The sequence below is a fragment of the Aethalodelphis obliquidens genome, unplaced genomic scaffold (assembly GCF_003676395.1).
Source record: "Aethalodelphis obliquidens isolate GAN/ISIS:26980383/991018 unplaced genomic scaffold, ASM367639v1 scaffold91, whole genome shotgun sequence".
Classification (NCBI taxonomy): Eukaryota; Metazoa; Chordata; class Mammalia; order Artiodactyla; family Delphinidae; genus Aethalodelphis; species Aethalodelphis obliquidens.
In genome coordinates this window covers 4,554,656-4,579,764 of record NW_020838035.1, presented here as the reverse complement: position 1 = coordinate 4,579,764, position 25,109 = coordinate 4,554,656, and the positions used below count along the sequence as shown (strand labels likewise).

At 49.0% G+C, this 25,109-nt stretch overlaps 1 protein-coding gene across 2 annotated transcripts in view; it reads left to right on the top strand.

Annotated features, from left to right (window-relative positions):
* Positions 1-25,109, top strand: part of PUDP (pseudouridine 5'-phosphatase) — a 124,139-nt gene that overhangs the window by 10,846 nt on the left and 88,184 nt on the right. For both annotated transcript variants that reach the window (XM_027095480.1, XM_027095479.1), the window contains exon 2: positions 21,775-21,993. In XM_027095480.1, coding sequence (XP_026951281.1) covers positions 21,775-21,993 — 219 coding nt within the window. The remainder of the gene's footprint in view (positions 1-21,774; positions 21,994-25,109) is intronic.

Here is a 25,109-nt window from a genome sequence, read left to right as displayed (position 1 = left end):
CTGCTCTCTAGAGCTCGTGAGCCACAACTACTGAGCCCACGAGCCACAACTACTGAGCCACACGCCTAAAGCTCGTGCGCCGCAACGAGAGAAGCCACCGCAATGAGAAGCCCACGCACTGCAGCGAAGAGTAGCCCCCGCTTGCTGCAACTAGAGAAGACCCACGTGCAGCAATGAAGACCCAACTCAGCCATAAATTAAAAAAAATAAACAAAACCTCTGCTCGCTCATTGCCGCGTCCTGCGCACAAACTGCCTTCCTCCTGCAGCCTGTGGACGTAATTTGCACAAAGGGAGCAGTGACTTCCGTGTTGCCATACCACTCAGCATCTTTTCTTATGTTTCCAGAACTGTCTGCTTCATGGGCCAGTGCCCCGCTCCGTCCTGGAGGATCTGTCTCCATGGTTTCACTTCTCCTTGTCTGTCTGTCCTCCTCTCCACCTCTGTGCGGGGCCCTGGACTGGGCTGTGGATGCATGGCTTCAGTAACCGCTCTTGCTCTCGGGCCTCCGTCCGCACTTCCCAGTGCGCGCGGGCTATTCCACCCAGAGGTCGTGCCCAAGCCCCGGGTTTCAAGCTGAGCCCAGAGCTCTCGGCCACATCTGCCATCTTGCGCGCCCCGTGAGCTGCCCGCGTTAGAGACTGGCAGTGACCTTCCCGTCTTCCGGTCCTCCCGCCCCCCTCCCCTCCCAACATGCCAGTACTGATTTCTCAATATCCAGAGCCATGTTTGTGTCCTTCAGCGGCCGCCGCCTTTCTTCAGGCCCTCCGTCTCCATCCTCTGTGGCTGTGGTATTTACCACGAGCCTTCACCGCGTGCCCTGCGCCGCCGTGCGCACCTTGCCCGCCTCGGCTGTTTCCCTGGCAGCAGGCCGACGGCACCCCGCGCTGGCCGTCTCGGTTTTGCCTGTTTTGCAGGTAGGGAAGCGAGGCTTACTGAGGTCAAGCGACTTAACCTCAGAGGCAGTGCCTGACAGGTGTTGCCCCCCCCCCCGCCCCCGCCTCCTCTCGCAGCTCGAGAAAAAGAGGCAGTGATTCACCAGACTCAGGCGTGCTCACGGGCAGTTCCGTCACTTCCAGAAACGTCAGTGGCGGCGGTTGAATTTCGGTGCTCACGTTGGCGAGATTGCAAGCCGTGTTCCATGCCCATTGTGTGTGTGCGAAGAAGGCTTTGCCGAGAGGATACAGCTCACCAGGAGTTTATCCCCAGAATGGTCCTACGTTCCCTTGTCATAGGAATCTGGGTGTAAGCTGGTCCCTAGATACTTTCCAAGAGGAAAGGCGTTTGTGCCCATAAAAATAACCCTCGACTCTACCTGTCGCGCATCTGATGCCCCCCTCCCGTGTGCTGAGTTATGTGTGTGTGTGCTCGCTCGTCTGTGTGGTCATAACACAAACAATGTAAATCATTTCTGGGTCTGCCAGGTGCAGCCCGACGAACGCGTTCCTTTCTGGAAGTTCGAGCCATATCTCGACACTCATCTTGTTCAACCAGTCTGAGAGGAGCCTCATGAAAGCATTTCGAGTTGGCTCCTGGGTGATTTGGGCCAGCCACCCAAGGAGTTAATGTGGCTTAACGCTGCCGGCCTGTAGCCAGGTCCGTCCGCCTGGCTGTTGAGTGTTTATCTGGGGATAGAGCTTTACGTTCAAAGGGAATTTCAGAAAAGCGTTACAGGACGGATCCACCGGGGCCGTCAAGGAGAGAGAGGCGTTTAGGGCCCTGCGTCGCTCCTGAGTCCCACAGGCTTTCGTAGCAGGCCCACCCACCAGACGCCGGGTACTGAGACCGGTGCAGGGCAGGGATACAAGGCCACGCAGGGGTGCCGTGGAGGCAGGCTGCAGGGGGCAGACATTTTCTGTCCTGCTGCCTCTTCACGATCGGCTGAGCTGACCCAGTTCCCTGGGAGCCGGGCAGAGGAAGCGGGCTGAGATCCAGGGTGCCTCCCGGGAGACCGGGTCCGTTCCCAGCCTCGGGGCAGTCGGCTGGGTGGGGCAGCAGGAAGGGCTGCGAGGATCCCAGACCAGCAGGGCACTGTGTGTAAGTCTGAGAGAGCAGGGCCTGGAGAAGAGGCTCCTTGCCCCGTGAAAGGTGGGAGCAGAGGTCTCAGGAAGGGGACGGGGCGTGGTGAGCCTTGTGCCAGATGCAGGAACGTAGGCCTTACCTCCTAGCCATTGCACAGCCTCGAAGGCAGGGCGTGCCGTACAAAGGCACTGTTGATGGCGTGGATGGCTGCGGCTTCCAGGCTGGGAGCTGGCTCGGGGGGTGTGGCAGTTGTCCCGGATCAGAAAATGATCCGACACGTACATACTCTTGCTACTCTGGCAGGGATCGCCGTGGGCCCTGCTCTTTCACCTGACGGCTGCCTGAACTTTGTCCACGTCATTATTGATTGGCATGGACACTAGCGTGTAAAAGGGCCTAAAATAACATAGGCGTCCGGTACTCGGATAACCAGAACGTGTTTCCCCAGATACAGATCTCATAGATGGAAGCTAGATACCCAGACCCACGTTCAGAAAACCCATCCCGCACCTATAGAGCTGTCTTATTTCCCAGCGTGCCCACCCACCTCCTCCTGATTATGGGAATCTCCATTCTGGGAGCCCCAGGAGCATCATTCTACCCCGGACCCCGCCTCTCCGCCTGCGGTGCCCTGGGATTCCAGCCCTTTCGCACCCTCCGCTCTTCTCGCGTCACTGACACACACGGGGGCCACGTATCACGGGTGCTTAATATTACTGATGCGGCTGCTTGTGTGCTGAGTTGACTCCTGTACACCGGGTTTTTAAAAAAGCCTAGCTGTCCCTTAAACACTTAATTTCTGCTTATTCTGTTGACAAATCTGGTAGACGTTAGTCTTCACTGTTAAGAGGCCATGACAGTGTTTGACTCTGTTTACACATTTTTTAATCAACTGCAACACCTTTGTGCTTGTTAAGCTCCATTTATAAAGCTATTACGTTTTAGTTCCTTGTTCCATACTTCCCTCGTCTGAATTAACACGCAGAACCTTTCTGAATAGCCAGAGATCATTTTAAGCCTAGTAAATGAAGCTTATGATGAACGTAAAGTTCACTTGACTGTTCCAAGAGAGTTGCAATAATGTAGTCTTAAATTGTTAGTGAAAATTAGTAATTCCAGTGTGTGTTTCAAAGTTTATTTCTAGCATTCTTGCCCCAGTAGGCCAAATTCCATTAAAGGATACAAGTAATAAAGTAATAGATAACACACAAACACTGCCTCAGCACCCTGCCTTCCCTTAAACATCTCTGTGAATGTTCTGGGGATCGAGAGGTGCCTGTCCATTAGAGAAAGCCTTTTCCCGCCCAGCTGATTAGATTTTGCGTTTCTTGGCATATGTGAATGTCTTTCCACCTAAATCCAATAATCTTTGAACCTGACAAGAATTTTTCATTCTTTCAGTATACTTCCCAGGTCCATGCAAGTCCCAGAGAGGGCCATGAAAATAATACGTGATTGCCTGATGGATTTCTTTTGTGTACTTTGTCTGACTTGGAGTAACACCGTGTAAGGCCATATACCCACGCTAGTCAGGAAATGAATAGGAGCCAGGCTTAATTCTGTGTCAGAGGAGCCTCTGCCTGTTCCCAGAGAGACAGCCTCTCTCACCTGCTGTCACTTCCCAGGTCCTCGGAGCTCTGGACTAATAGCCAGTTCTGTTTGAGAACAGGATGGGCACTGTCACTGCTCAGCTCTCAGAGCCCCTGCAGTTGGAAGGCTTGGTCAGTTGAGCTCTACCTGTGGTGACCGAGCTCTGCCTCCTTTGCTCAGGAAAGCTCCCACGTCACCAAAGGTACACTCTGCGTGGGAGGGGGAAGCACGCCTTACTGTTTTTTCGTCTTTGTAGAAATCCTGGGTAGCGTTAAGTGACATCTGAGCTATGTGAATCAATTTATACCTTGTAAACAGATGTTCTTTAAAAGAAATTTTGACCCTTATTTCTGGGTTATGTTCTTAGTAACCTAGAAAAAACAAGACATAGAAGGGTACTTTTAATTGGTTGCCCTTGCCTTCGATAGAAAGACACACTAAGTAGATGAACATCTATAACTCAGTGTTGTGGGCTAAATTGCATCCCACCAAAACGCATATTTTGAAGCCCTGAACCCCAGGACCTCAGAATGGGGCTGTATTTGGAGTCAAGGTCCTTAAAGAGGTTATTAGGTAAAATAAGGTCATTAGGGTGGGTCCTAATCCAGTATGGGTGGTGTCCTTACAAGAAGAGGAGATTAGGACACACACACACACACACACACACACACACACCACACACACACACACACACACACACACACACACACACCACACACACACACACACACACACCACACACCACACACACACACACACACACACACACACACACACACACACACACACACACACACACACACATACACACACACACACACACACACACACACACACACACACACACACACACACACGAGACCATGTGAGGAGACAGCCGTCTGCCCGCCCAGGAGAGAGGCCTCGGGAGGAACCAGCCCTGCTGACACCTGGATCTCAGACTTGCAGCCTCCAGGACAGTGAGAAAGTAAATTTCTGTTGTTTAAGCCCCCCACTGTGTGGTGCTTTGTTATTGCAGCCAGAGTAAACTAATCCACCCAGAAATGTAGGATTTTTGATACTGTGAAGAGATCGAGCAGATGTGGACCAGTATTTTACAGACTTCACAGGCAGACTGGCCAGGGAGGTAGAGCATGGATGCCCAGGGCTGTACCAGCAGGATTATAGCATAAGTTTCTCCAGTCTTAACTCCTGTCATCTCTTTACAGTTGAGTTGTCTGACATTCCTCCACCCCACCCACACCAAAAAATAAGTGAATGGAAACACACATAACAGCTAAAGAATTATGCTGGTGACACAATGGCTTGTGTGTCTTTGAAGGAGGAGGACTGTGTGCTTCTTTATCTCTTCTCATTTCAGTGCATTTCCTAGATTCCTTAATGATTTGCACTGTGCTAAATTAAAACTGTTTTTGGCACTGCCTTCATACTAATGCACGCACCACTGGGGATACATTCAGTACTGGATTCCATTGTACCCATAGGAAGGGTAGAAATAGAGGAGAAGCAGGAGCAGCCACTGAAGGAAGGTCTTGAAGAAAGGAACGGAAGCTGTTGATTTGCGTGGGGAAGGGAATCTTTAAAACTGCATGTCTCTGGGTTTAAGGTGAAGTGTTAGAAATGATGACTGAACTAGTAGGGGTTTGATGGATATACCCATCCAACACATGGGATTCTAAGGCAACACCTGAAAGAACTCATGTCTACTGTCAGTCTTTTCCTGCATTTTTGCTTTTCCAAATCCACTTTCGTGGCAGCCTCCGTGTTCTTTCTCAGCCATCTTAGATCTCTAGGGTGAAGTTAGATGGAAACTTTTTATGCATTCTTGGAGGACACATTCTGGTTTGCATTTATTCAAAAGGCATGAGAACTAGGGATTTAGCATTAATCCATAAAGCCTGAGGCGTGGGGAAACTAACCCTCAAGAGGGTTTAGCTCTCTAGAAGATGGGAAAGGCACATCCATCTAGAACCCTATGATTGTATGTTTATTTATCTTTTAAAATTTGAAAAGAATTTAAGTTATTCACTAAGAGGAAGTCATCATATGTCAGTATGACATGGATTAAAAAAGCCCAGTGGTTAATAAGATTTATACGTGTGTGATTATGATGTAGCAGTCACAAAGGCCGAGGCCATGGTGTTCTTACTACCTGGTGGGTGACCTCCACACACAGTGGAAGCTGTCACACACGATAGTTCTACAAACTCTCTGCAGCTGTCCTCGACCTTCCGTGGTTAAGGCACCTGTGAATGAGACGTTAAGAAAGGTCTCTTCTTGTGCTTGGTCTGTTTGAGAGTCATTGTACACAAACCCAATGAGAAAAAAAGAAAAATAGATGGCGGGGAAAGTTTCTTATTGTGTTAGTTTTCTATTGCTGCCTTACGCTACCACAAACCGAGTGGCTTAAGACAACACAAGTGTATTATGAGGTCAGAAGCCCCACCTCAGTCTCAGGAGCTAATCACATCAAGGACTGGTTCCTTCAGGAGTCTTCAGGGGAGAATCTGTTATTTGCCTTTTCCAGCTGTAGAGGCCGCCTGCATTCCTTGGTTCATGGTCCACTTTCTCACGTTCAGACCCACCAGTGCTTCACCTCTCTGACCGTTCGTTTTTAACACAGACATTTACAGCCATCAGCTTCCCTCCCAGCACTGCTTTTGTTATATCCCATACCGTTTGGTGTGTTATGTTTGCATTTTCCTTCATCCCATACCATTCGGTGTGTTATGTTTGCATTTTCCTTCATCCCATAATTCCCTTGTAATTTTTCCTTTTCGCCACTGACTGTTTAGGTGTGTGTGGTTTAACTTCCACATATTTGGGAATTTCGCAAATTTCCTTCTGTTACTGATTTCTCATTTCACTCTATCAATGATCAGGGGAATACTTGGTATGATTCTGATCCTTTGTGAATTTATTGAGACTTGTTTTATGGCGTAGCTTATCATCTTTCCTGGAGAATTCTCCTTGTGAACTTGAGAAGAATGAATATTTTGTCATGGTTGGGTGGAGTGTTCCATACTATCATAAGCTCCAGTCAGTTTATGGTATTTACATAGTTAAGTGTTTTAAATCAGGTCTTATATTCCTTGTGAATTTTCAGTTTAATTGTTCTCTCCATTATTAAAAGTGTGGCATCAAAGTCTCCAGCTACTGTTGTTGGATCATCCCTTTCTCCCCTCAGTTTTTGTTCTATGTGTTTGGGGCTTTGTTGTTAGGTTCATATATGTTTATAGTTGTTGCATCTTCTTGATGGAATGACCCCTTTATCCTTATAAAATGTTTCTATTAATTTTTTTGTTTGTTTCTAATAGAAGTGTTTGCCTTAAGTCTCCTTTGTCTCATGTGGTCAGTCTGGATCTCTTTTGGTTACCGTGTGCATTGGATATCTTTTCCATCCTCCTACTTTCAACCTTTTTGCACCTTTCAATGTAAAGTGTGTCTTGTAGACAGCATATAGTTGGATCATGTGGTTTTTCTTTTTCTAATACATTCTGCCAATCTTGACCTTTTAATTTACTTTTAATCTTTTATATATAGTGCCATTATTGATAAAAGAGGATTTATGTATGGCGTTATGTTATTTGTTTTCTCTATGTCTTTTTTTTTGGTCAGATGCCATCAATCTGCATTTATTAGCAGGCATTCTACTGTAAGGAAGACTTTCCTCTGTCTGCATTTATTTTTTTATTGAAGTGTCAGTATTAGTTTACTTACAGTATTATGTTAGTTTCAGGCATACAACATCATGATTTGATAATTTTATAGATTACGCTCTGTGTAAAGTTATAAAATATTAACAGTATTCCCTGTGCTGTACTTTACATTCTTGTAACTTATTTATTTTATAGCTAGTAGTTGGTACCTTTCAATCCCCTTCACCTATCGTCCCGCCCCCACCTCTCTCCACTGTGCTACTATTAGTTCTCTGTAACTGTGAGCCTGTTTCTGTTTTGCTTCGTTTCAGTTAATTTATTTATTTACATATTTTATTTATTTGGATGCATTGGGTCTTCGTTGCTGCGAGTGCGGGCTACTCTTCGTTGCAGTGCGCGGGCTACTCTTCGTTGCAGTGCGCAGGCTTCTCATTGCAGTGGCTTCTCTTGTTGTGGGGCATGGGCTCTAGGCATGCGAGCTTCAGTAGTTGTGGCATGCGGGCTCAGTAGTTGTGGCTCGTGGGCTCTAGAGCACAGGCTCAGTAGATGTGGCGCAGGGGCTTGTGGGATCTTCCTGGACCAGGGCTTGAACCCGTCTCCCTTACATTGGCAGGTGGATTCTTAACCACTGCGCCACCAGGGAAGTCCCAAGTTTCTGTGTTATATTAGTTTGAAATTTTGCCATTTGCAACAACATGGATAGACCTAGAGGGTAAATCAGAGAAAGACAAATAATGTAGGTTTTCACTTATATGTGGAATCAAAAAAATAAAACAAACAAATCCATGTCTTTTTCTTTTGTTCCTCTATTCCTTCATCACTGCCTTCCTTCTCTTATGTTAACCAGATAGATTTTCTAGTGTACATTTTAAATTCTCTTGTCTTATCTTTTTTTTTTTTTCCTTAGTGGTTGCTCTGAGTATTTACAGTTAACAACTTACACCTATCTGGTTTGCGTTAATACCAGCTTAATTTAAATAGTATACAAAAACATTGGTCCTATGTATCTCCTTTCCCATCCTCCTTTGTGCTGTTATTGCTGTAAAGATTGCATCTTCATACGTTATGTGCCCATCAACAGAGATTTATAATTATTGCTTTATGCAGTTATCTTTTAAATCAGATAGGAAAAAACGATTCACAAGCAAAAAACACATTTATGTTGTCTTTTATGTCCCCCAAGGGCAGAATCACCCCTGATTGTAAACCATCACTTCAAGGAATTAAAGAAAAAAAAAGGGTTATAGCATCCCTATCCTTCATCTCATTTTAAAGTAACTTAGCATAATTTTAGCATAATTTAGTAAGATTGCCAGGGAAATTCTTGAATCGGTCATTGGGTAGTGAATCAAGAAACACTTGTGTGTAAAACGTACTGCATTTTTAAGTGTTTCCAAATCTTGCTTGATGATACTTTGCAAAACAAAAAGTAAAAATTTATTATAGTTCCTGGGATGCATGTCACCTTCAAGTTAGAACTTTTCTAGCTTTGGTAAGTTGTATTCAAATATGGAAAATAAAGTTGATTGAGAAGGGAAATAGATACAAAATCGTAACCTGACTCTAGTAATAGTTTCAGTTTGACCTTAGGAGAAGTCTTTTTGGAGAAAGTCATTGAGCATTGCCTATACCCGGATTCACTATTGCAATTTTTCGTGGGCTCCACAGCAAGGGCGGTTACGTACTCTGAATACGCTGTCTTACATTGTACCTTCTGAATATACTTTAGTGTGTAAGTTGGTGGTCAGAATCCAAACCTGAGCCCGCCATGGGGGCCCAGTCTTTCCCAGGCATCCCAAGTGTAAGGGAGGCACAGCCCTGGAGCCCTACACCCTCACGCTCAGCCATGCTCAGGCCGGTGTGGCCCCGCACAGAATCTGTAGCAGGATGACGCATGCTGATGGAGCCGTGATTCAGAAACAGGGCCTGATAAATGTGCTGTCCCATGCAGTGCTTGCTGACTCTTTACAGGAAACAGGAAGGCAGTCTTTAGTCAGCCTCTGCACCTTCTGAGATTCTGCTTGGAAACATCCACGTAGGAAACGTGAGAAAGGAAGGAAGGATACAGGAGAGGAGAGGGAGAGGTCGTAACCATCTGTGCTGAGAAAAAACTAACTGGAAAAGCCGTTTCTGCACATGTGGTCACATATATAGCGTAGAGTGATTCACTCAGTGTCTGTATGGGTTCTTTCCTCATTTTAGGTATATCAGCTTTCTGCGCCAGTGAATGTAAAAACAGTATCTTGTTTGGTTGTTTTAATTTTTATTGAGGTATAGTTGATTTACAGTGTTCTTAGTTTCTGCTGTACAGTAAAGTGAATCAGTTATACATACACATATATCCACCCTTTTTTAGATTCTTCTCCCATGTAGGTCATTACAGAGTACTGAGTAGAGTTCCCTGTGCGGTACAGTAGGTCCTTGTTGGTTATCTATTTTTTAAGTAGTGTGTATGTGTTAATCCGAAGCTCCTAATTTGTCCCTCCCCCCCTTCCCCCCCGGTAACCATAAATTTGTAAAAACAGTATCTTAATCCCAGTATCTGCAGGATTTAAGACTCAGTCTTCTTTGGAGAGCTCAGCTGGAAGACCTTGTGGCTCTCCCGAATTTGTGAATCCACACCAGGGCCTCTTTATCCTCCCTGCCATCGCACAGCTGCAGGAGGGGCCCCCGCACCGCGTGGCACATAGAGAGCCCTCAGAGGGAGCAGGCCCGTCGTTCTGTCAGCCACGTGGGCCTCCCCCAGCCCCAGCCCCTTCCACGTGCCTCTGTCCCGCCCCCAGCCGCCTCCCTGCGGGCTGTTCCCTCCGAGGAGTCTCGCTGTCCTGTCCATGCACCGGGTGGGCATCCCCCTGGGGGCCAGGGCCCCTTCTCTACTCTGAAATCGCCCCTTCGAGCCCACTGCCCCATAATGAGAAGTAGCAGAGGAGCGTGGCCTGCAGGCCTGACTCCTGAAACTCCCTGGAGAAAGTTGTGCCATCCCATGCTGCTGCTCCCCGTGCCCTGCGTCCAGGGACAGAGGGGACTGGGGACATGAAAGGCACGGCATGTCTTCCCGAAGACAAGGCCCAGCCGGGGGCCCCTTCTCCTGTTGCTTGTGCTTCCGTTATGGACCGTCCTCTCTCCCCGGATGTCCTCACATGCACCCTCTGCAGACAGACCCTCCCGGAAAAGCCCCGCCTTACCTGCCCTTCTCCATCTCCCGCTGCATCTCATGGGAACACCCTTGACGGAGCACATAACTCCGCTCTGGACAGTTTACATCTGATGGCACCTTTCATCCCCCCCGCACAGCCTTGGGTGACAGGGAAACTGAGTTTCCAGTGCGCTTGTCCCTTTGACAAGGGGACACCTTCAGGAAGCAGCAAGGCCAGCACGCGAATCCTGGTTGTCCCCACTCACGGCACCTCCTCCGTGGGCAGAGAGCTTCCCGAGGCTTCCAGGGTCCCCAGGACGCCGTGCTTGGCAAGACAGCATCTCACTCCGGGAAGGACCCAGTCCCCTCCACTCTGCCCTCAGCCCAGCCTCCACTCCTGTAACTGAGGCAAGCTCTCCCTCAGCCTCCAGATTCCAGGGCGAATTTTCAGTAGCCTGATGGGGGACCCCCACTGTCATGGACCATGTACCCCAAGCATCAGTCTGTCCATCTAGAAATTGGGGATGGCGTAATCCTGTACATATCAGGAGGGTTGTCATGGATCTCAGGGACACACAGATCCCATGGGAGGTGCCCAGTGATTGATTGTTGGCTATTACTAATTACTTTAGTAGCCATAGTGATGATAGGAGATACTGTGTGTCATCTCATTGCCAGGAATGCTAATGAAACTTCGGTCTGTGCTTCTCTCTCTCGAGCAGGCATCAGGCTGTTGTGGAGAGCTTGTGCAAACACACATTGCTGGCGCCCCAGGCTCTGTGGTTCTGGAGCGGTTCCGAGAATGCATTTCCCACCAGCTCCCACGTGAGGCCCGTGCCGCTGGTCAGGGTCCCACACCTGGCAGAACCGCAGCTGAAGTCAGAGTGCCCGGCACCCGTGAGTTGTAGGAGCATGTGCCAGGCCAAGTTAAAGTTCAGAGCTCCTGGGATTTTCGTACGCAGACCGTGGTTTCAGCCCTGGATGGGCCCTAGGTGAGCTCGCTGACCTGGAAGAAGTCATGGAAACTCAGTATGCCTTGTTTAAAAGCTTAAAAATAGAAGTTAAAAAAAAAAGTTTAAAAAGAATCTCTTATTTTTAAGCGGTCCTGATAGCATTTCTGTATCAGTAACATACTGTTAAATATCACAAAATAATCGGTAAACTGTAAAGTGACTTCCGTGGATGAGTTTGGGAGATTTCTAACTTGAAAAGCCCTTAATCATCACTACCAAATTCTACACTTACTTCCCTGAACTTCTCCCCATTTTAGAAGGTATGTCTCCTAGTATTGCAGTTTGTCAGGGCTCAGTAAACGTCCTCTGTGCTTCTTGCCCCCCTGCCTCCGACTTTGCCCGCCCTGCTCTTCTGTTTCTTGGGGCCCGTTCTGTATCCCCACCACTGCCTCTGGCTCCAGGGCCGGCCGTCGCCAATGCCTCGCCTTTCCTGTCACTTTCAGTGTCTCTGAGGGTGGGAGGAAGACCAGGGCCACAGGATGGGTGATCGAAAAGCAGAGACAGTGAACAAGGGAAAGCCTAGATGCAGGGGATACATCACCCGTTTCAGTGGTGGAATGGATAAAGAAAACAACTTTGGGGAACGAAGCGTAGCTGGGCATTTCTGTTACCTCGCCGCAGTCTAAGTAAAATATTGCAGAGAAGCTTGAGTTGTTGTTCTTTACCTTCTTTGTCTATGTTGTGCCTTTGCCGAAATACAAACAAGAACAAAAAACGAGGAGAGGAATTGTTTTTCCTGTGTTTTCCACGTGAAGTGCTTCACTGTGATTATGGGGGTGGGTAGGTGGAAGGCCGTTTGTCCACACCCCTTGACTAACTGGGGACACCTGGAGTTGACCTGGCAGGTGTGCAGGGGCATCTGGGATTTGCCTGGAAGACTCATCATTGTTCGTACTTGGCATCCGGGGCGCTGGAACTGGTAGCTACTGCAGAGATCACGTTTTTCTTGACTGCTCGTCGTGTGGGACAGTGCCCGCCTGTCCTTCTCCAGTCCTTCCATGTGTGAAGGAGTCCTGCCATCACTCTGCCTCAGTCTGCTCCAGCTGCCCTAACAAAAGTACACAGACTGGGTGGCTTACACAGCACACGTGTTTTTCTCACAGTTCTGGAGCTGGGGAAGTCCAAGACCAAGGTCAGGCGGATTTGGTGTCTGCGGAGAGTCCGATGTCTGTTCACAGTGCCTTCTGTGTCCTCACGTAACAGAAGGGGTTGGGGGGCTCTCTCTCTGGGTCTCTTTTAGGAGAGTCCTAATCCTGTTCAGGAGGGCTCCTCCCTCATGACCTCACCACCTCCCAAAGGCCTCACCTCCTAGCAGCATCCATCACATGGGGAGTTAGCATTTAACATAGGAATTCAGGGGACGTGCACACTGTGTGTGAGCAGCTACCTCCCTTGCCTGTCGGTGCCCCTCGGCAGGCAGCATGATGAGCCTCTCGTCGGCCCTCTTAGGATGGTCTTCCCGGCCTCCCTTGGGTAGAGTCAGGCCCTGACCTCCAACTGTGATGTCTGGCCTTTTCATTTACTTCAGTAGTAAGGAGTGAGGTAGGAGTCTTTCCAGTTTTATTTTTCAGAGGCCATTGTTCGCATCCATCAAGATGGTGTCTCCTCAGGGAAAGCTCATTTTATACCTTAAATCCTGAGAAAGTCTTGCTCTCTTCCTAGGCCAAAGATAGGGGACAACGCTGCTAAGTCTTCCCTCCTTGGGCACAGACGTCACGCTTTCTAAAAGACAGCCTTCCTTTTGGTTGACTGAGAGCCGTCTCACGCACCCTGTCCTTTGTCCCCACGTCCTCATACTGATTGGCTGACCCCAGGAGTGTCTCTGTGTTCAGGAACAGTCTGGCCGCCTGGAATTCCAGGTACATCTTCATTTTCTTGTGCTGCAAACACTGGTTCTCCTTGTTCTGAGCAGACCTTGAGAAGTCTAGTCAGGACACTTTGATCACATTGGACTTCAGGGGTAGTTTACTCTGCACAGATGGATCAGTTTTAGCATGTAATTCCCGCGATACCATGTGCACACTCAAGGTAAGGAATGTAAGGATACAGCTCCCACGAGTATCTTTGTGGCCCTCCGCGATCCCTCTCTGTTCATGCCCCTGCCATGGTAACTGTCAGTCTCCTGAAACTACAGATGAGTTTGCACTTCCTGGGATTTTATATGGAATCATACAGAATGTACTCCTTTTTTCATCTGGCTTCTTGCATTGAGCATCATGTTTTTGAACTCATTCATGGGATTGCATGTTATTTTTTTATTTCCTTTTTATTGCTAGTGGTTGTATGATAGTTGTATACTTCGTAAGAAACTGCCAGACTGTTATCCAAAGTGGTTTTTATGTTGGGCTGTGTATTACTTTTATTGCTGCTGTAAAAAATTATCACAAACCCTGTGGCTTAAAACAACACAAAGTGACGTATCTTTTAGCTCTGGAGGCCAGAAATCCACAAGCAGTCTTGGACAGGGGAGAATCTAGGTGTTGACAGGGCTGCATTCCTTCTGGAGGCTCTAGAGGAGTGTTTTCTTGTCTTTCCGGCTTCTGCAGGTCACCCACCTTCCTATTCTTGTGACCCTGCATTGCCTGACCTCTGCTTCTGCCCTCAACATCTCCTCTGACTCTGACCCTCCTGCCTGCCTCTCGGAAGGATCCTTGTGATCCTGGAGAGTCATCTCCCCACCTCAGGACTCTTGCTTAAACACACCTGCGAGGTCCATTTTGCCATGAAGCCTACTCAGAGGTTCTGGAGATCAGGGCACGTGCATCTTTGCGGGGCTGCTATTCTTTCTACTGTAGGTTGTTTGTGTCACCACTGAGCTGTAAAGTGCGGCTCCTTATAGATTCTGCATGTAAGTTGTGTGTGTGTATGTGTGTATTTTCTCTCACTTTGTGGCCTGCCTTTTCTTCCTGGGGTCCTTTAATTTTGACGAAAGCCCCTTTATCCATGTGTTCTTCTAGGGTTCTTACTGTGTGTTCTGTGTATGAAGCCTTCGTAGAACCCATGGTTCCAAAGATGGTCTCCTGTATTTTCTTCCAGAAGTTTTATAGCTTTGGGTTTACATTTAGGTTTATGAGTCTAAGGGTCAGTGTTCATTTTTTTCCTCCAGTACAGATATGTTTCCATAGAGATAACATATGATCCAGCAACATTTTTTGAACCAGTTCATTTTTAAAATGATTTCCTTAAACTTTATTATGGATTACCAGAAAAAAAAATTCTTGACTAATACCCATACCTATTAAAGGGAATAGTTGACCCCACCAGTGAATCATGCTGAATACTAATCAAGATTTTTACTTTACAAGTGATCACCCAGTTAAATTATTATTACCGATCTTCATTTTAAGGAGTTATTATTTCTTCTTTACAGTTGAAAACTGATAGCTTCCAGCTACAGGAAACAGTACATCAGACCCTTAAATACTTTTCCTCTAAGCCTGCTAGAGCAAGCAGGCTGCTAATTTGAAGCACATATTACCAGGACTGGTAATTTCATGCTTGTTAATTACTGGTTTCAGTCTTGTACATTCCTAAACACGAGGCCGTGTTCCCTCTTACATGCAAGCTCATTTGTAAAGGTTAAGCCACACAGACTAGGAAAGCCTCTCCTGTGTGTATAAACAACACGCAGTGTTGGTGGCCCCTGGAGAGCGCACCCGAGTGCCCTCAGCGCCTGGAGACTTGCAGTGTTTGCTAGAGGCAGCATCTGTGTTCTCCTCGTCCTGTTTTCTTTCTCCTCCCCAGAGTGCCAGGCCTCTGCGTTCGGTGTCTAACGTAGCCTCTGCCTGGCATCCGTTTTCAGGTCTGAGAGGACATTCCTGGACGTCCAGGTCCTTGTGGTTAGCAGAGGGCCACATATCAGTAGTTCTGAGCTGAGAGAAATACTCTGATTTACATACTGCCTTTTCTCTACCACTCTTTCTGCAAAGCTTCCCTTTACCTTTGCAGGTATTTGGCTGTTCCTTTTTTTTTTTTCCCCCAAGCAAACTTTAATAAGCTTTTCAGTCTCAATCACTGAGTTCTGTATTTAACTTGGCAAGGATGCTTCTGTCTCACTTAACCACGTTTTTTCAGTGCCTCTCACAGAGAATGTGCCCGATGCACCTGTGTGAAGAGGAATGCTTCACCCAGGGGAGAGGTGAACGGAGCTAGGGAGGGAGTGGGGTCCTACCTCCAGCCTGGAACATGCTGAGGGTGGGTTTGTGGAGGGTCAGGTGGCCAGGAGGAGACGTAGGGCCATCCGTGCAGGGCCCGTGGGTCCAGCGTGTGGCCCAGGGTTGACCGGCTCAGTGCCTGTCTCCCCTAATGGGACTGGAATGTTTGGGGCATCTCGCACAGTCTCCATAGCTGCTCTGCTCACCCGGTGGCTTTCCACGGTGGCGTCCTGTCCTGGAGACGGAGCCGTCTGCCCCCTGCGGGTGGGACCCTTGTCCTTCTCGGGCCGGCGCAGCCTGCTGGGTGGCTGTCTTGACTCGGAGGACAGTGGCCTCTGGACCTTGGACTCCCAAGAGTGAGAAAGCAAGCAGCTGGCAGACGCCTTACGCTCGAGAGACGGGACGTGCCAGCCGTGCACCGACCCACAGCCTCCCAAGCGTCCGGACCACGGACCCTGCAGCGATCAGTGCTCTGTGCCTGCAGCTTCCCATGTGGGATGGGCCAGGGAAAGCCGGATAGATACGCCCCCAAACCAGCCATGCCACATGCCCCACTTATGGTAGCCACCTCCTGGGTCCCCGTCCTGCAGCCTCCACCAGGCGGTCCCTGCAGCCGGCTCCCTTCCCGGGAGGGCTGTCCACTACCCTGCCGGCCCCCTTCCCGGGAGGGCTGTCCACTACCCTGCCGGCCCCCTTCCCGGGAGGGCTGTCCACTACCCTGCCGGCCTTTCTGCCGCTGCTCAGCCAAGCGCTGGCCGAGTCCTCCCGCGGAGAGCTAGGCGTAGGCGCCTCCGCTAGCGCTCACCACCGGCGGGTCCTTCTTGGCTCCCGGAAGGGCCTTTTGTCCTGTAGGGCCTCCTGCCTCAGGCTGTGCCCCTGCCAGCCCCTCTCAGAACCTGGTACGTCCACACCTTCTTCTGCCTTCCTCCGGATCCACCGGTGCCCTTCCGCCGCACCTGGGGTGACCGGCACTTTTAGCAGGTACCTTCTTCCGCCTTGGCCTTGCTCGTCACAGTGGCCGGTGAGGCTGGTAGACGCCCTGGCCAGCTGGCCTGGCAGGGGTACGGCAGAGGCAACTCGGAACCAAGTGTGGCGCTGATAGAGGCTCTGGGCTTCGTGCCGTGTGCTGGGAGCATGGAGAACAGCAGCAGACAGCTGTTGCAGAAACACTTTTCGCCATGAGTGTGCTAGAAATTATTAAGCAAGCTGGGGAGCCCTGAGAAGTCAAGAAGAGCCCTGGGCAGCCCCTGACAGCAGAGCCCGCCGGGTCGGATGGCTCATCTCCTGTCTTCCTGAGAAGAACCAGCCACGTCTGCAGGCTCTCGTCATCTAGAGCCTAGGCCGTAGGATGGCTGTGCCGCTTGACCTAAGAGTCCGTTTTTGGGAACGGACGCTTATTTTCCAGTGAGGTCCTTCATCACTGGAGGAAATCAAGGACCCCCTGCTAGAAAGCACAGAGAGCAAGTGTGTCGGTCTCAGTAGTTCTCAAACCGAGGGCCCCGGCAACAGCTGTTGCTTCCTGTTCTGTGGTCCCAGGGCTAGACATCCTTCTTCTTAATTTCCACTTGGGAGAGAGATGAACCAGTTCACTAATCCTTTCAGTATAGTATGTTCCATCAAGTTGTCTGTAGTTTACTGCAAGCTACATGTTTCTTCAAAAGAAAAAAAAAGTTTATGCATGGGATGCAATACAGAGGAAAGTGTAAATAGATTATTTTTTCTTTAATTTCTGCTAATAGATCTATGCGTGTAATCGTTAAAATCAAGCTTTTCTTGGTTAAACTTGATCTGGTTTTAAAATCGCTGACTGCAGAGCACTGGGCTTTAGTAAAAACAGGTCAGGTCAGTGATTCTCCCCTGTGTTAGGCATGCACACCCTGGTTTCCTGCTGGTGGGAGGGGGGGTTGATAAAACACACAGCAGATCTGGGGTCACAGCATGGGGCCTCACCCAGTTTCTCCTCAGTAGGTCTGGGCTGAGGCCCAAGCATTTGCATTCCTGACTCTCCTGGTCCAGGGACCACACTTTGAGGACCAGTGGATTAGGGAAACGAGTGGTAGGTGAACAAAAGAAGTGCATGTTTTCAAGGAGTGTATTCAGTGATTGATTACCTACTGTGTACTAACTACCACAGTGGCTTAGAAGAGTGGCACCACCACTTTGATCAGAATGTACCGTGCGCTGCCTTTTTATCGTTAAAGCCGTTTCACATGTAAACTATGTAGCTTTCACCACACTGAAGAAGACTGCTCCATTTCTGGGTGAGAGGAAGCATGGAGCCGGCTACATCAGTCTGCTTCCCCTTCTACAACTCCCTGTTTGCCAGACTGTGACAGTTTGATTTTAGCCCGAGATGGGCCCTTCTGCCTTTCCACGTGGAAAGGTATCTTGTATCGTTAAGGAACTATCTGTAGCACAAAACAGTGTCTTTAGGTCACCTTCGCCCTCCTTTTTTTTTTCTTAGTAATTGGAAAGTAAGACTATTCTCAAGATATATTAAGTTCTGAGAAGCATTATCTCACTTTGTTCAAGGTGTACAGGATATGGAAGGTGTAAGTTGACTGGAGAGCGGTAATCAATGTGGGTCCACAGTCCGTTTCCAAAACCGGAGGAGCCAGTTGTATTTCGATTTTTAAATTATTATTTTAAAGTGGAATGCATTGATTCCATGATATGTATGCTCTGTGGGGGGGCGGCGGCGGTGGCCTGGGGCAGCATCCGTAATCCAAAGCCTGTTGGTGTTTGTACAGGGAAGCGCAAGAAGGTTCATGCTAAGTGTCCCAAATATTAAACCTTAAAACTGACTCTGTTTTTGCTAAATGAGAGCTTTTCCGTTTCCGGAAGTTTATGGATCATGGGGCTGGGGACACGGCGTCAGTGTGCCTGTCCTAGGCCGGGCGGTCAGTTAACAAGTATTTGTGAAGCTAGGGAATGTGTAACACTCTGGGAGGGAATCCCAAATGGTTACCACTTCCTTTTAAAGTAAAGCACCCGGAACGAGGCCCTGTGACTTGTCAGATGCAGCAGCCCTTGCCGTTTTGGGAGCTGTGGTGTGCAGGCAGGGAAAGCAGAGCTCGTCGTCTCCTCTGAGCTCACAGATGCTCCCTGACCGCCTTCCGCGGAGCCGCTGCAGGGCACATGTGCCCCAGACGGCCCTAGAGGCGGGGAGGCAGGGCCGGGCGCCGTGGTCACAGCTGGGCGCCGGTTACCCGCTCAGCTGACGCAGGCGCCTAGCAGGTGTGTGCCCGTGGGAAGACCCCCCAGGGTGCAGACGGGTAAGCTAAGGCCCAGTGGGGTGCTGAGCACATGTCCTGAGTTCCCAGCGGCTGGCCAGCTGCGGGGCAGGGCCTCCAACCCAGGCCAGCCGGGCTTCCGAGCGCGGGGCCGGCTCCCAGCCCAGAGTCCTCCGGCATGCCTGGGCCTGCAGGCGGCCGCTGCTCCCCACGGTGCCCCCGGCAGAAGCCGCAGGTCACCGGCGCGAAGCAGCTCCTCCTGGGACGTCCAGCCAGAGCGTGGCCAGGCTGGGGATTCGCTGCTCCTCTCGGATCAGGACGCCCTTGCTTTGTGTCCGTGTGGTACAGAAGTGGAGATGGCGTGGGCAGAGAAACCAAGCCAGCTCTTACCCTACATGCTTCTTACTCTCGGGTTGATTGAGGGGTTTTGCTATTAGATAATGCAGATCATGGCTTTAGAACTGGATTAGGTGCAGCTTCGTGCAAGAGAGAAGTGGGGAAATACGCTCACCCCTTCCGTCTTCATAAGCTGAAACACAAACGGATACCGTCCTGAGTCTGGGATGGACTCAGCCTGCATTTAAATACGTTCTCGATGATAAAAGCTGTTGCTAAGCATAGTACAACGACAGAAACTCAGCCTCAGATGAAACAGAGAGGCCTTCCAGGTGTGGTGATGCCTTTTATAGTAACAGTTCAGTGACCCTAAACGTCAGTGCCTTCTGTTTTCCCACCTGGGGACCCAGCCCGCAGCTCGGATGAAAATACCAACCTCTGGGCTGAGTCTGTCCGCTCACCTCCCTCACTGCCCCCTGCCCAATCCGATGCCCTCGTGTCACTGCCTGCCTGATCCCTTCATCTGTACCTGCTGGGACTGCTGCCTGGATCCTATCCCCCCCACCGCTCAGGGCTGAGGTTCTCGTGTACCTGCAGTATGTTCCTAACACACCTGAGTAAGGGAGCAGCTTGTGTGCACGTAGCCTGTGGAAAACCACGTGAGTTTCCTGTGAAAAATAACCCAGAAGCACGGCGCAGAGCACAGCTACTTTATGCGGCTTCATTTTAGTTTAACTTCTGGAGAACCTTTTCCTTTCAAAACGCTGTCCCTTTCATTGATCGTACGCTGTCGTCAGCTGGCGTCCTCATTGCTGCGTCTGAGGAGCTTGGCGACGCATTCAGATCCTCGCTTATTCCACCGAGGGTTTGGGGGGATTTTATCTAAATTGTGAAGAAAAGTGGCTGTCGGCACAGTCTCCTACAGATTTATAATCCCACCGTTCTGTGCCTTTTAAATTAAAAGCTTCAGCTTTAAATAAACGCTGCTTGAAGCGTTTTTAAAGAATACAGCTGTTTTCTGTCTTCAGAATTAGTCTTTTTTCATGCTCCTTTCTCCTTCCCCGTCCACTTGCTTCAGCACGAGTCCCTCATGTTAAGTCCCCACCCGGCCTCTGCTGCTTTTCCTGGCACTCCCTAGCCTTCGCAAACCCATCAGTGGTTTCTCACTCGCTGGGTGCCGGCGATGTCTTTTTGTCAGTCTTTCTCTCTCTCTCAACCGCTAGAAGAAAAGTGCTCACGTGTAGAAGGTAAAAAGTACAGCCTCCCTGCCAGTGCATCCATCCCCCCGCCCCCCACCCCCGAGAGCCCTCCCTCTGTGTCCGCTCACAGGCGAGAAGGATGTAAAAGCGTGTGTGACAGGCAGCCCTCCTCAGCGTCCGGCGGAGGGTGCACCAGCCCTTCCCTCTTTGCTGGGACTTCTTCAGGGAGATTAAGTGCAGCATGGTTCTAGAAAAACTAGAACCACTCAGGCTATTATGCAGACGCTGGCTGCTTCTACCAAGGATCCCGGGAAGACTTTTCCTCAAGTCCCACCTTCTTTTGTACCAAAAAAAGAAAAGGAAACAAAAGCTGGAATGTATTACCCAGCCCAGGGGTCATGCCCAAGCATGGTCTGGCGAGTATGTCTGAGGGTGGATATCTGAGATCTTTTTGTTGTGTGTCTTATACCTTCCCGCCAGAATCCAGCCCGTGGTAGAACGGTGAGGACCCAAAGAGTTAAAGCGCTGAGCCTACTTGATACGCAGCTGTAGATGATTTTGCCTTGAAAAGCAGAGGAGAAAGAAAAGCTCTTTCCGTTGCTGGTCATCGTCAAGGCTGAAGCATGCCACCGTGGGGCTGAGGGTCCAGGGCTTGTCCAGGGAAGCAGCCTACAGGGAGGCCCTAGCACGACACATTTAGCTGGTGGGGAGGGGAAGGGCAGGTCAGCTGCCGGGAGAAGCAGCCACGGGGTGGGTGGCGGCCTCCTGGGAATGATCCCTTCACCACAGAGCGTCAGCATCCAGGTACATTGCAGGAAACGCCGCCGCTGTTGCAGGAAGGCTTGGTGGGCGAAGCCCCCCGCCCCCCATGCCTGATGACACAAGTGCTGTGAGGGATCTGGTCCCGTGAGAGGAAACGAGAAGCACAGGAGTTGTGTGTTCCTACTCAGAGCCGCGCAACTTTCTGTCCTTGCGTAGGCACTTCACTGCTCCGCCCGCGGCCAGGCGCTCCTGCGCTCCTGCCGGATGGGAGTAGTTCCTCGGGGCACATCCCTAACAGCAGAGGGCTCACACACAGACCCTTGCGTGCTGCTGTCACGGTGCACGCTTGGGAGGACCAGCTCAGGGCGTCAAGCGCGTGCTCAGGCCCAGATGCGTGCGTGCGCGTAGACAAGGCAGTTTCACCGTACTAGAGACTTCCTTTCTGGGCCAGCCTGTAACGTTCCCAAGCAGCAGAGAGCAGGCTGCCCAGGGCATCGTCTGGTCCCCATGGCCTGAGAACGTTTCCCTCACGTCCATAGGTCTCCCCGAGAGAGCCTTCTACCCTGAACTTGACCTGCACTGTGAACACACGTGCTTCTCTGATGTAGACTTGGCATTACCACCGCATGCACCCTAAAAGCCTCTGTGTCTTCGTCTCACTGTGTCTGCAGATACTGAACGGCTGTACTCAGTGGTGTTTGAGGCAGTCTGCGGTCGCTATGGGAAGAAATACAGCTGGGATGTGAAGTCCCTTGTTATGGGTAAGACAGCGTTGGAGGCGGCCCAGATCATCGTAGACACCCTGCAGCTCCCGACGTCCAAGGAGGAGCTGGTGGAAGCCAGCCAGGCGAAGCTGAAGGAGGTGTTCCCCACCGCCGAGCTCATGCCAGGTGCCACCCTCTGCCATCCTGTCTCTCACCTTAGTAGTGACTCTCACAGACTCATGCGGGGCATGCTAGGGTTGTCCTTTGGTCTTGATAACTTCTTGGAAAATTCTCTTTCTTGTGAGGCTCAGAGGGGCTCGAGAGAGAGTTTGGTGGATGCTGTTGTGTGCTGCGATTCAATCTTGTCTTTTTAAAGGCTTCTTAAAAGAATATGCGTTCCTTTCACTGACTCCTGAGGTCCAAAAACATTTGCATTGTGTTTGCATGGGTATTATGTAAAGATTACATTCCTGACAGAAGGCTTTTCCTTTTCACAATCAGATAACACCGACTAAGGTTTCAGCAGCTATGCAAACTTTAACATGTTGATGATAAGCAAGAACCTAAATCTCCCCAAAGAAGTTTAATTTTTTTTTTTTTTAAGTTAAAGGCATAATTCTGTTCTGACATGTCTGTTTGTATGGCCCTTATCGCTCTCTTGACTTGTTTTTCTTTGAAAGGGAAGATGATTTTTCTCCCTTGGGGCATGTTAACTGAAGGTTGATCACAACGGAATTGCTTGCTGGTTCTTACTACAAGTGAGAAGGTCAAGAATGTTCTAGATTACAGGGACAAAAAATGCTTAAAAATGAAGTATTATTTTAAGATTTTTCTAGGAGAAAAGGTGAAAACTCAGTCTTTAGAATTCCTGGTGCTAAGGGAGAAAAAGTTTACAGTTATAGCAGTAATTTTGGATTCAAAATTGTATTCATATGAGTCATCATCATTTTTGAAACGTGTGTTGTTATCTATATTTGTACACATATCCAGAGGGGCAGATTGAGTATTCCCGGGAACCAGAGCATTTTCTGTCAAAGGGCCCTGCTAATACCGCTGCCTGTGCCACACAGAAGCCATGTGGACTGTTCTTGGGTTACACACACACACTCCTCACGCACAGGTACAAGCACCGCCATTCACACTCCCTTCATCAGCTGCCTCTGGGCTGTTTGCACACCCAGTAATCCTGACAAACTTTAGTGATGGAAACACATCCGTATGTCACAAGAAACAGCTTAAAATTTACCATCTTATCCATGTTTAGTGTACAGTTCGGTAGTGTTAAGAATGTTGAAGTTGTTGTGTAACCGTCACCACTCCATCTCTCAAACTTTTTACATTGCAAGGCTGAAACTCTGTCCCCATTAAACCCTACCTCCCATTCCTCCCCCTCTCCGGCCCCCGGCGCCCACCTTTCTTCTTTCTGTCTCTGTGAATTTGAACTGCTCTAGGTGCCTCATACAGTATTTGTCCTTTTGTGACTAGCTTTTTAAATTTAGCATAATGTCCTCAAGGTTCATCCATGTTGTAGCATGTGATTTTCTCCCTTTGAAGACTGAATCATATTCCACTGTACGGACCACATTTTGTTTATCTCTTCATCTGTCTATAGATAACTCTGTTGCTTCCACCTCTTGGCTGTTGTGAAAACCACTGCTGTGAGCATGTATATACAAATATTTCTTCAAGACCTTGCTTTCCTTTCTTTTGGGTATGGTCGCAGAAGTGCAATTATTGGATTATAAGGTAATTCTGTTTTTAGTCTTTTGAAGCTCCACCATAACTGTCTTCTATACTGGCTGTACCATTTTATTCTTCCTCCAACGGCCCACAAGGGTTCCAGTTTCTCCACATTTTCACCAACACTTGTCATTTTTTGTCTTTTTGATAGTAGCTGTCCTATTGTGTGTGTAGTGATTCTCTCTTGATTTTGCCTTTCTTTAATGATTAATGACGCGAGGCATTGTTCTATATGTTGTTAGCCGTTTGCATGTCTTCTTTGGAGAAATGTCTATTCAAGTCCTTTGCCCATTTTTTTTTTTTTTTTTGTGGTACGCGAGCCTCTCACTGTTGTGGCCTCTCCCGTTGTGGAGCACAGGCTCCGGACGCGCAGGCTCAGCGGCCATGGCTCACGGGCCCAGCCGCTCCGCGGCATGTGGGATCCTCCCGGACCGGGGCACGAACCTGCGTCCCCTGCATCGGCAGGCGGACTCCCAACCAACTGTGCCACCAGGGAAGCCCCCTTTGCCCATTTTTTAATAGAGTTATTTGTTTTTTTCTTGTTGAGTTCTAGGAATTCTTCATAAATTCTGGATATAAACCACTTATCAGATACATGATTTGCAAATATTTTCTCCCATTTCATAGGTTGCCTTTTCACTCTGTTGACTGTGTCCTTTGATACACAGAATTTTTTAAGGTTGATGTACTCCCATTTGGCTGTTTCTGCTCTTGCCTGTGCCTTTAGTGTCATATCGAAGATATTAAAAAAATCCCGTGTCGGGCTTCCCTGGTGGTGCAGTGGTTGAGAGTCTGCCTCCCGATCCAGGGGATGCACGTTCATGCCCCGGTCCGGGAGGATCCCACATGCCGCGGAGCGGCTGGGCCCGTGAGCCATGGCCACTGAGCATGCGCGTCCGGAGCCTGTGCTCCGCTACGGGAGAGGCCACAACAGTGAGAGGCCTGCATACTGCCAAAAAAAAAAAAAAAAAATCCTGTGTCATAATGCTTTTTCCCCATGTTTTCTTTCAGGAATTTTATAGTTTTAGCTCTTACCTTTAGGTTTTTAATCCATTTTGAGTTAATTTTTGTGTATGCTATAAAGTAAGAGTGCAGCTTTGTTCCTTGCACGTGGATATCCACTTTCCCCAACACAAGTTTGTTGAAGAGACCGTCCTTTCCCCATTTTTGAGTGGTCTTGGTAGTCTTGTTGAAGCTTATTTGGCCATATGTGTGAGGAGTTCTTTCTGGGCTCTCTATTCTATCCCATTGGTCTATATGTCTGTGTTTGTGCTAGCACCACACTGTTTTGATTACTGTACCTTTGTAATGTGTTGTGAAATCAGGTAGTGTGAGATTGTCCAACTTTGTTCTTGTTTTCCAAGATTGTTATGGCGCTTCAGGTTCCATTGAGAGTCCATATAAATGTTAGGATGGATTTCTGTATTTCTACAAAAATTGCTTTTGGAGTTTTGATATGGATGGCTCTGAATCTGTAGATCACTTTGGGAAGTATGGACATTATAACAGTATCAAATCTTCCAGTCCATGAACATGGGATGTCTTTCCATTTATGTGTGTCT